Source organism: Macrosteles quadrilineatus, unplaced genomic scaffold (genome assembly GCF_028750875.1).
Source record: "Macrosteles quadrilineatus isolate MER2022 unplaced genomic scaffold, UCM_ALF_1.0 Scaffold_8__2_contigs__length_117827958, whole genome shotgun sequence".
Lineage (NCBI taxonomy): Eukaryota > Metazoa > Arthropoda > Insecta > Hemiptera > Cicadellidae > Macrosteles > Macrosteles quadrilineatus.
Genome location: NW_026542601.1, coordinates 32,300,683 through 32,313,013, shown reverse-complemented (window position 1 = coordinate 32,313,013; position 12,331 = coordinate 32,300,683). Strand labels below are relative to the sequence as shown.

The window sequence follows — 12,331 nt, the reverse complement described above, 5'->3', positions numbered from 1 at the left end:
CTTGGAACCTTTTATATGCATCATAACACTGCATTTACTTTGTACTTACGCCAAAAAAATTTTGTCACACTGATGACCAGCCACCCTGTATAACTTAATAGTCCATAAGTGTGCAACAACAGTTTGTCCCCGCACAAAAAATATGAAAAGTCTTTGTGGGGAACTTTTTACTATACATATTTGTATTTGTAATACTAGTAGTAGTATTGGTATAGTTGTAGTATTGGGATTAATATAGATCAAAGTTTCAATTAGAAATCACACATTCAATATTTGGTTAGTAAGTTGACTTCTAATTGATAATATAATTAAAAAGTAAATTAAATTAAAAGTAAATTAATTCTCAAAAATTTGGTTTGCAATTAAATGTATTCAAAATTTACTAGCAACATTAAAAATTATTTATTATGCTTATATACACTCTCTGCTTCGTTATGGAATTGTTCTGTGGGGAAACTCGGGGGATATTAGCAAAGTTTTTTAAGTCCAAATAGTATTATTAGAGTGATGATAGGGGCAGAATATGGATCAAGTTGTCGTCGTTCTTTTAAGGAATTAAAAATAATGCCATTGACTTCTTTGTACATCTATGAAACAGTAAATTTTGTTCATTTAAATAATACACTTTTTGATGAATTTAGACTCACTCATAGTTATAATACCCGAAACCCAAATCTGCTAAATTATCCAATTCATAATCACTCTCATTTTGAAAAAAAAACCCATCTATATGGGGATTTGTCTATATAATAAGATCCCCTCAAAAATAAAATCCTATACACCACAAAAATTTAAAATTTGGACTAAATCATTATTGGTGGAGAAATCATATTACTTCCTGGCAGATTTCCTAAATGACCGTGACATTAATTGACCATTAGTTTATGTAAAATATGACACAGAATGTTTTTAATTGTTTTTTTCTCTGATATTGCTTCAAGATCTTTATTTAAATTTGTCTTTTTTCTAACTTGTTTGAATTGGTAACTTTCTCTCAATTGTGCTGTTCTTGTTGTATTTTGTTGTAACTTATTACTTTTAGTTTTTAAATTTGTCTTTTTTCTAACTTGTTTGAATTGGTAACTTTCTCTCAATTGTGCTGTTCTTGTTGTATTTTGTTGTAACTTATTACTTTTAGTGTTTATAACTTATTGATTTACCATGCATCTGTTCACCATTGCCTTTGTAATGAAGAATGTTTTATGCAATAAAATACTTATGACTTATGACTTATGTTTTTGTTTTTATATTCTAATCACTATTTGAAATATTGTCTTAGAAAATAAATTATATTATTTTAACTTTAGTAATATTTCCCAACTATTTCCCCATACTTAATTAAAAAAGAAACAGTGTAGAAGAGTAAAATAGCTAAACTTTTTCACAAAATAAATTTTAAGCATTCATGTTTACATGTTCGAAACATTTTGTTCTAATTTCGGGATTAAATTAAGAAATAACAAAGTTCTGCCTCTTATGGCCATGTTCCTTGAAGAACTATTTCTTCAAGCTTTGCCACTCACCACTTAATGCCAACTTCATTGCATGAGTTAAACTGTTTCCCCTTGATCCTAAATTTCAAATACACCAAAATTTTATTAAACAGGATCAACGATAGAAAGAAGGAAACAAAGGATCATAAGAAGAAGTAAACGACAAATGAGTTAGGTACAATGGATATATATTTCAATTATAAGGCGTTGGTCTCCCGTAGATATACAAAGAAATAAACGTTTTATACAGTATGTTATTGTGTGTGAAAAAACACCGTTACACTATATAACCAGTACATGACCAACTGTACACACTTGTACGTACATACACCGTACATACATACAAACATACACGCTTTCATGTCACGCGTACAGGAATAGTCTTTCAAGCAAAAATACAAAATGTATAAAATAATGCTGAAACAATACCTTCAACGTGAAATCGTCTGTACCTAGTGGATTTGTCTGTAAAAACCAATAATGGTGAACATTTCTCTTAAGTACATAAATTAACCTTAGGCCTAGTTAGTTTTGTAAACCAACAAATTGTTAATGGAAATGCTAAAAATAATAAACAACAGTTAAACAACAGAATTTAGTATTAGGACTATGAAAAGTGTATTTATAAATAAGTAGGAGTCTCAACTGAAAACAACAAATTACCTACTTTGAAAAGTCTATAAAATTACAATAATATATAAATATAAAAGTATAAAAAGTAAATTATATGTGCTGAAACGTTGTGCTGGATTATCAAATAATCAGTGCAGTTTTAGTTTTGAGCGAATAACTTTTTGCTCTTTGTTGTAAAGGAAAATGTTTTTGAAACGTAAGGTAAATGTCGAATGAAAGTTTGTATAAAACACTTTAAGTTTTGTTTGTTACCAAACTTAACATAGCTTATAAAATATCAAAAACAATTTAACAAATTTTAAAATTAACAAAAAACAGTACAAGAGACGAATCTAGCTATTCACCTTCTCCAAATTGGAAACAATAAACAATTAAGTTGTTTAAAACAACCGCTATCAATATTTATAGTTATTAAATAAAAATAATGCATTCGTTGTTTTCAAAATATTGTATATAACTTGAGTATCACACTTAACGCCACCTCATTGGAAAAACTAAGAATTAACATCAAAATATCTGATGAATATTAAATACTGCAAATGCTGTACATGGAATTATATAAGGACTAAATAAAAATGCAATGTGTCTTTTAAAGTTATAACACAAATTGTGAAATGCACTTTGGTTTTCCTTGGAGAAAAGTTGCTATTTTTAGTATAAAACTGATAAAAAAATCCGTCATTTGTTATGCTACAGTGACTTTGAAATTCTCTACCATATCCATTAATGCAAGAGTAAATTTATCATAGATTTTATTTATGAATTTATGTACAATATTGTAACTGAAATTTGTATGGTAAAACAGATTTGAAATTTGTATTTGAGGAATTATTATTTCCTGACTTATTTGAATATGCCAGAGTTTCATTTTGTTGAGCTTGAATGGACACACAGAAATTTTTTTGTAAAAAATTAGTTACCATAGAGTTTTTATCCCTAAAAATGAAAGAACATTCACCTAAAAACTCCAAGGGAAACCGAAATGCACTCACCTCACTTGTCACAAGAGCAAGACCAAATCCATCCAATCCGATTGCAAAGTCCCACCTAATAAATACGGTATATGTACACCGGAAAAAAACTTTGATTCCGGGATCGGAAACGAAAACCCCCGTAGGGCTCGGCCCTATGATCTGAAAGACTTAGAAAACATCAGGGGCGCGAGTTCACACCTTCCATATATATAATATGTATAGTATAATACATGGTTACAAAATACCCACTATGATAAAAATATTGTCCCTCGTCTGCGTCGCACTGAGTGTTCATACACTGACGATTGCACTTATAGTTAATCAGTCACGGCGTTACCATGTGCGGTGTTTATACATTTATACAAAGACCTCTCAGCTGTGACTTAGATCATGTGACTCCAGTTCATGAATGTAAAAACGTTTGCAAACAAAATTTAGTGTTCACTTGTGCATGAACGATTCAAAGCTACTGTATCTGTTGGAAATTTACACATTAACGTTCTGTGAAAATAAATTAAACTGAGACAAAAAAACCGATGGTGAGATAGTGAACTGGTGTCGTCACAAAATGGCGACGACCATCAGCAAGCGCGAGTCACCTTTCTTGAAGACAAGCCAAGAGGTCGGGGGGAGCGACGGTCGATGTTCGACGTAGGGTTTACGCCGCAACCCCGTGTGTCATACCTGCAATAACATCACAATATATCAAAGAATTGTAAAAAATTGATAAAAAAATTAGAAAAATAGCACACAGATTTCAAAGTTATTTAAATTACAGAAACTTTTACTTTTTTTAGTTATGATTATGAAGCTTTTAATCAAGACTGATACTTTTACTTTTGTTCAAATATTGAAGAGCTGTTAACTTAAATTCATACTAACATTGATATGGATTTGACTAAAACTCACCTCTCTTTTGAAGTTGATGTTCTGAGCCGAGCAGAAGTGGTCGGTGAGAGGGAGACAATTGAAGAAGCTGCAGATCTGACAGTCGTAGATCGGAGTGATGTAAAACAGCAACAACAGGGTGAGGAAGAGGAACACACACGTCATCAGACAGACCTGTGGAGCAATCTTCATCAGCATCAACAACAACAACATGATCATCATCATCATCAATATCAGCATAGTCAGCTTCGTCATCGTCATAATTATCATCAGTAGCAGTTGTACAGTAACATACACTTGGCATTTGATAATTTTACACTTAATATTATTGATCTTGATGGGGCTAGTCACCCAACCTCTATACAATACTGGAGTTCAATTAATGATTTGACAGATGTATTTTGTCATTCCTGTATCGGCTTCTGGTTCTACAGTCTTTATGGCAACTATAGGAGAATAATTACATTCCTGTGCTTAGCCTGATTGATCAGTTGGACTGTAGTATATTTTAAGTGTTGATAAACTAAATCAGTTAAAGTTTTATTCTAAGTAAACATTGCAAACTTTCAATTGAATGAATGAAATTATTAACACTCTCTTTTTCCCGTTAGTTTAAGATTATAAAGAGTCAGCAGTAGTTAATTTTGTATTGACAATCTATACTATTATAAAGAAGAGGTGGTGTCTGTGTGTGTGTTTGTATGAGCTAATCTCAAAAACTACTGAACCTATTGGGCTCAAATTGCACACACATGAAGCTACAGTTCCGAGGATACATATAGAACTATTCCCGCTTCAATATTGTCCTAGGGCTCTGCCCCGTGGGCTTTCAAAAATCGGAGGTGAGAGATTTCAAAGTAAATTTTGATTGATGGTATCCATGACAACAAAGAACAAACCTACAAAGTTTAAAAATGTAAACAAGCAGTACTAACTGTCAAATTAATTTTGATTTCACAATTCCATACAGCTGGTTCAAACATTCATTTAAATACTGCATGAATATTAGAACAGAGAGGGTAAGGATCATATTTAAAATAATGATGTCACTATCCTGAATGTAAACATTATTTAACATTACTTAAATGGAGCTGTCAAACCATACGCTAATGTCACTTTATACTTACATGCCAACCCCGTACGAAGGACGGGTACTCTGCTAGTTATAGATAAACATGATATGACCATAATCCTCACCCATATAAGGAAGATTTTCTTCTGTCTGTCGTACTCGCCGAAGGAGACGAACGGAAGGAGCGCAAAGGACAGTAGGAAGCCAAAGATGAAGCCAAAGAGGTGGGCGAAGTTGTCAACCCAGGGAAGCAGCCCGAAGACGAACAGGAAGAGCACGATAGAGACGAGTTTGAGCAGAGCATGGTGCGGACTCTTCAACATCTGCCAGCTGTTGAGCACTTCAACGATGAGACAGGCAAGCAGACCAAACTGAGCCCCGGCGGGCCCCACCTGTGAGGACAGGAGGCTGTCAGTATGGCTAAGAAAGATTAAATGCATAAAAAGGGATAACGAGGGAGAGAATATAACTCAATATGAATATTATTCAATACAATTAACATGTCAACAACTGTTTGCGAGGTGAAGTCATTTTTTAATAATAATGGTCAACTGAGTACTATCTTTGAATACTGCTAGAACTTGACACTCCATTTATATGTCGAAGCTGACGTTAGTTTTAGAATCAAAATTGATGTACATTTGAATTAAGACACCAACACAGTTTGCTGATGTAAATTTCCTATTTCGGTCAAGTCTTTTACCAAGTCAAACTGATGGGATTAGTTATTGTAAACTATATCATCTTTTATGTCACATTATTTTACCAAAGGGCAAAATCTGAATCACAGTCCATAAGAGGCACATCCGACCATATTTTTCTTTTGAAAAAAATATTTACAGCTGGTCCATACAGATGGGATGGCTAAATTCTACTCAGACCACATTATTCTGCAACATTTTACTTTTTTTACTTTTTATAAATTCAAAGATATAACTCGCAAATAATTTACTACAATAATAGCGACTGAGTCTCTTTCCTCTTGGTAACAACCCGTGTACGTAATCAAACTAAAGTACTGAAAAAATCACTCACGTCAGCGCGGTAAGGTACAAAGATAGCACTGGCTAGGTTCCCTCCGACGCCGGAGCCCATGTAGATGATCATGATTCTCAGTGATCCGGTCAGCTTCTCTAGATCTCTCATCATGAACCACTGCAGTACAAGAGTGATGGCTAGATGAATGACCCTGCATAGAACAAAACATTTGAAACACACTGAGGGTATTTAATGGAGGTGTGGCTGGCCAGGAGTAATCATGGAACAAAAGTGAAAAAGAAAAGTTTAGTTGATTCATTTTTATTCTACTTTTAGTTATCAGCAGACCTACCCTGTGGATGATTGAGTAGTAAAATCGTCTGCTCTTTTTGTGCAGGATTACTATACAACAGAACTTATGCGTTCAGGTTTGTCCCTTTTGTGTTTTTATTGTCCCCCGTCTGGACTCGGAAGATAAGCACCAAGTATTCCAAGCATTAGGCACCTGTATAAACCCTCTACTAACTGTTACTTGTGGGACCAGGACTATGACTTTAAACTGAATAGACGGATATAAAAAAATTACTTTCTGCATGACTATAGTCTGAAGAATTACATCGTGTTGCAAAGGAATAACACAGTGCACATGAGAATTACACCTAGTACTGTAAATACATCTATTTGCAGAATATATAACAACAAAAACATGTCACTACACAGTCAATGATCAACAATTTCAATCAATGATTCACCAGTTCAATAATTTCAGTCAATGTGAGACCATTTCTTGCACTCTATTTCACAGATAAAAGATTTTTTTTATCAGGGCATGCCTGTGATAGAAAAACAGTTATCACGTGTGATAGAAAGGTCGGAGAACTATCTAGAGGAAAAGGATTTCTCTCAAACATCTCACCCTGCATGCAAAAATAAAGAGGTCCACAGCCTGTAGAACTGGTCGGGCACTTCAGGTGAATAGAAGGGAATCATCCCACATACGTTGTCCAAGCAAGAAACCTAAAATAAACAGCAAACAGTGAGAAAAAAAGTTTTTATGATTAAAACACAAGTATCCACCTCAAAGAGCTAATAAAATAAGATAGAATTTTTATAAGGATAAGGGTTATTCAATTGTTTGGGATATTTATTGATACGATTTATTGAAATGATAGGAAAGATATGTCATGAAATTGATATTTTAAGAGAACACCACGAGTGAATGTGGCAGGGTTTTTTTTAAAGTGGAGTTCAGCTGGTTTACATTGGAGAGTTCAAGGGACTACTTGGGAGTTTGTAGGGCTTGTAGATACAAGATAAAATGTGACACAACACAAAGTATGCTTTGATCTACTCTCTGAATAAATCCTAGACTCTAGGATGTAATATCTTTGTTATATGACCTTAACGATCAGCCCTTAATATCAATTTTACCAAGTAAGCTATAGGTAGACTCTGGGACAAAGCTTAATCAACCATTTGGCTTTCTCTTAATAGATACAAGTCAATAGATACTTCAAAGAGCCAAAGCCATCACTATTAGACAAACTCAATAATTCAATACTGCAGCCTCGAAATACAAGGACCATATGGTGTACCCCAAGGTTACATATAGGCCCACACACCTGCGAGCAAAGCGACGCCTCCTCGTGGAAGTACCCGTGGACAAAGTCGCAGTACTCCCTCGTTGTTATCCGACAGCTCCCGTGGATACCTATACAGCAAGGGTGACCGATCACCTCGCATACCATGTGTTCGGCTGTGAGCCGATCTTTCTGTCGTTCGCGCAGCCGACGCTCGCTGCCTGTGAACGTCTTGCGGCAGATGGGCCACTTTGTGATGTCATCGGGCCACTCATACGGAGCCACAGACGCTGGTGCCTCACAGAATCTGGAAATGTTTGGTGGTTTGTCATTTCTACAGAAAATTTCAATTTTAATATAGACTGAGTGGCCGTATAATAAAGCTGTGAGTTAAATTCAGGTTTTTGATAAGTTTGAGTTGAATGCCATACATTTTCTGTCTAATTAAGTTATTTATCCTTATGATTTTTTTGGTAAAATGAAATAACTTAATGTTTCTCTTTCTTTATATGGAAACTTCTTATGCACCAGTTCCAACACTTACATGGCAAAACCGAGCATCTTGTGAGAGTTAACTTTCAACAGTGTGTTATTACAGTGTGGTTTGCTACAAATAAGTACAGAGGAAACATACAATGGAACACTCAAGTGGTGTCTAGCACTAGTGCTGGTATCTAGGACAAAGTCCAACACTTCCCCTCTCGGCCTCGACATCATGTACTATAACACTCACGGTGGAGGAAGATCCTGTGTCCTGTGAGATAGCAATTTCCGCATTGTCCTCGCTATACGGGCTCTTCCTAGCTCGTCACAAGTAGATTTCCCGCACAACATACTAGTACTAGAGCTGAAAGCGCAAGTTTGTCCCTTAAGTGTGTTTTCTCTGTACCTTACTTCTCTGTGGTTTTGAAAAGTTTTACTTACTTGGGGTCCAGCCCACAAACAGTTCCAGATATTCTACCCCCAGGCCCAGAATCTCCAGGCGACCATTTCTTCCACGTTGAGATGGTTTTCTATAAACATATTATGGAATATTAATAAAATTCAATTTATTTCTGAAAAATCAATACTAAACAACTACTTTAAAAAGAGTAACCAATATTTATATTACTAATTTATTTCTCTGGTCTTAAACAATAGCCAAAATTTTCAAACTCCCCTGCATTAAAACAAACTGCATTTTGGTATATTTTAGTTCTTAAAAAAATGTCTCAAATAACTTTATGTCTGCTTTATAAATTAATTTTTGAAAATAATCACGCAGTGATTTCATTAGCTTTAGTAAAAAAATCAAAAAAGGTGGTAATTATAATAACATGCACAAAATTATATGAGAATGTTTTCGATATTTATTGTTTAGAAAGTAATGTTGTCAGTAGATTCCCTCGTGTACATTGTCTTAACTTAAAAATTCCGCTTAACGAAAACTAACAAATTAGTTTAAAAACCACACATTTATGTGTTCGAAATAAGCAAACTTCAGTATTTAAAGCAATATAGCAAAACAACTGTACGCATTGAAACAGGTTATGACTTGCTTGTTCACGTGATTTTGGAAATCAACGTGAATGTACAAATGTATAAATCCTACAAAAGTAATCATTCAAATCATCCTGATGAGTCACACTAAATATATCTGACTGAGATGAAGTCTACTTACTGTATGGTAAAGTAAAAAAATTAACACTCACGTTAAATTAAGTTAGTTTGACAAGTAAAATAAAAGTTAAGATAAAAAAACAATACTTCTGACAAAAACAAACAAAACCAACACTACTGTAAAAAATCACAAAAGAAAAATCAGTACTGTTACAGAAACACACATGAGAGTAAAGTTCATGCATTTGACGTGCCTCGATTTTTACCGTTGGTCTCAGGTGTTGAATAAGGTCCCCATGATGCGTAATCAGCATGAGAAAATGAACAACATAAGTACAACAGCGTATAAAACACCAATCATTTAGAGATACAATCATTACTTATTGATATTTCTTTGTAATAATAAAAGTAAACTATGAAGTCTAAATAAGAAACGCAAAGTTTACTCTGTCAAGTGAAATGGAAAAAGTCGTATGAACGGTCAACAATAAATCAATCAATCGCAATTGTGATTACCCATTGATTGCTTGCGATTGCCGTGATAGACTGTTTGCCGAGGACATTAATGTTGTGTGCATTGGACAGAGTAGTTGACTTTGCACTTGTCAATGAAATGTAATCAGGTTCTACATAGGTAGTCCATGTTACTAATGGTTAAGCTGTGACATTGAATAAGCCTGATACTAGTGTTATATTTTAAAGGTAAGTCAATTTGGTTAGTAAGGATTTTTTTTAAAAAGGAACAGAGCAGCTAGTTTACCTGAGAGAATTAGAGTCCAGGGGCTTATAGATAGGCAATGAAAGAACACAACACGTTGAAGAAATGTTTTTCTCTTCAACCTACTTTCTGATATTTCCTCATACACCAGGACGAAATATCAGTGTTTTGTTTTGTGTTCTTTTATTGTCTATCTATTAACCTCTGGACTCTAATTTTCCCAGATAAGCTAAACTAGTATTAAACTGTGTTTTATGATTATTCAAACAGGGATATATTCATATGTTTATATAGCTTTGCATAAACATACTTCCAAATACCTTCTAAAAAAAAAAAAAAAACAGTAAATATTTTATTTGGAAAGTGTTAGGACACTAACAAAAATATTATACAGTAGTATGAAGTCAGCATTGGATCATTATTAATGTTAAGTTTAGCATACTTGGGAACAAGTATTTTTCTTCACCAACCCAGAATATTACTGAAAAGTGAAAAATCTTATAAACATAACTAAACTTTACATGCTTACTAACTTGGTACAGTTTCTATCATGTATATGCAATGTATCATGTATATTTATGTGCATTAGACAAACAATTTTCTACATATTTAGTGGGTATGGGTGAAGTATGAGCGTAAAAAGGAGTCTAAACTTTGAAAGCCAAATGGGCAGGTCTAAAAGATTCCTGAAAACCTATAACTATGTCAATCCTCATGGTAAAATATGTTTAGTATTTTAAATCGATAATATGCCTCAATTTAGATCCTACGCTCAATTCCACGTCCACTGTGCATTACAGGTCTTACGAGAGATAGTAATGGTATGAAAATTACTGGAAACGTCATGTTTAGTAACATCAACATGGGGGTTGTATCAACTGTCCTCATACAGTACCTTTGTGAAAGCACTAAGCCTTAATGCCTTTTCCTAAGGTGAATTGATATCTTTTTGACCTCATTATTTGGATTTTAACTTTGGTATTGTGAAAGTTAGTAGTATACCGCATAGTAGAGGGGGTTTTTTAGTGAGTAGTCTGAAAATTTTAGGGGTCTCACACTACAGGCTGTGTGAGTAAAAGCATTTTCCCTCCTCTCCATAAAAAAAAAAATAAATAATAAGTATACAGCATAAGAACAAAATTTAAAAAATAGTCTTTATCAATTCTGAAGTTTTAGGACACATAGAAATGAAAATGACATATGGTTTAAGAGATCTCTTTTCTGCACAGTGAAAGTGGAATGGAGTATGGTCAAGTGAGTTCCTAACCAAATGGTTAATCACCGACTTCAGTGCGATCCAATTATTCAGGAACAAATTTGTACTCTGAACTCCTTTTGATGAATAAAGTAACAAACATAGAAACATTTTAAGGTCTAGATCAAAATTAAACTTCTTTACTCACCGAACAATCCGCCTGAGAAGATTGCACACACCCTGAGTCATCGTTCCTAATGCAGCAAGCTGTCTCCCGCTCTTTTTCCCTCCCCTTTTCTATCTCTTTGATGATTTTTGCGTCTTTCCGCATGCAGGGGGCAAACTTTGCACCAAGGTGTATTAAATCCGCCTGGAAAAAGTAAAGATATGTTGGTTTTAACGAATTGTTGAAGTAAGGAAGTTTCCTAGAATTATATACACAAGAGTGCTACTGGCCAATAGTTACCAATTTGTATCCAAAGCAAACTGTTTTTGTGCTTTGCTGAAGCAATTTGCAGGCTACACTTCTGTTAGATGAATTTTCACTATAAATGTCAAGCTGCATTGAGAATAGTAGCATTTTCAAAAACATTTCGCACAAAGTAAAGGCTAAAACTCTACTACCGTAGTGTTAAGCTCTTATGAAAAAGATGTTCTGGTAGAAAAACTTATAGTTAATATATGCATAGGGCAAAATTGTGGAAGTTTATGAAAACGTCAGTAATAAATACTTATCTACCATTTCATCCTCTTAAACTATGAAAAATATGCAGGTTATTTATCACACGTCTTGCATACAAATTTTAAGGAGTGAACACATTTTTTATGAACTTACCGCTCTCGGGCCTATCCAGAAGTTGGCAGGTTCGCTAAACTCTACTTGTTGCAGTGATAGACTTGTTACCAGCACCTGAATTAAAAGGGTGTGAAATAAATCAAGTGAAAAAAATAGCTAAGATGAATACAAGGTATCTTAATGTGAAGAAAGTTATGGAAAAGCAGATAAAACCCTTTGTATCCCTAAATTTAGTACAATAGTTTTTCTTTGAGCCACATTTCTGTTTAAAACAAATAAAATTTTACATTATATCAATCAGACCATTTCTACAGAAATTTAAGAAAAGTTTAATGTAAAATAGACTTCAAAATATTAACATTCAGCATTTGTAAAACACAATTAAAAGAAACTGTATCCAGTGAT

At 34.0% G+C, this 12,331-nt stretch overlaps 1 protein-coding gene across 3 annotated transcripts in view; it reads right to left on the bottom strand.

Annotated features, from left to right (window-relative positions):
• Positions 1–1,672: 1,672 nt before the first annotated feature.
• Positions 1,673–12,331, bottom strand: part of LOC128999870 (inactive rhomboid protein 1-like) — a 301,906-nt gene continuing 291,247 nt past the window's right edge. Inside the window, exons 12-21 of one of the 3 annotated variants that reach the window (XM_054426602.1) lie at positions 11,966–12,040; positions 11,340–11,500; positions 9,472–9,526; positions 8,543–8,631; positions 7,661–7,925; positions 6,955–7,055; positions 6,096–6,249; positions 5,186–5,452; positions 4,010–4,162; positions 1,673–3,784 (exon numbers count right to left, since the gene is read on the bottom strand). In XM_054426602.1, coding sequence (XP_054282577.1) covers positions 3,779–3,784; positions 4,010–4,162; positions 5,186–5,452; positions 6,096–6,249; positions 6,955–7,055; positions 7,661–7,925; positions 8,543–8,631; positions 9,472–9,526; positions 11,340–11,500; positions 11,966–12,040 — 1,326 coding nt within the window. In that variant the 3' untranslated portion in view covers positions 1,673–3,778. Of the gene's footprint in view, positions 3,785–4,009; positions 4,163–5,185; positions 5,453–6,095; positions 6,250–6,954; positions 7,056–7,660; positions 7,926–8,542; positions 8,632–9,471; positions 9,527–11,338; positions 11,501–11,965; positions 12,041–12,331 lie in introns of all 3 variants that reach the window. The other 2 variants (XM_054426603.1, XM_054426604.1) reach the window with 2 other exon arrangements.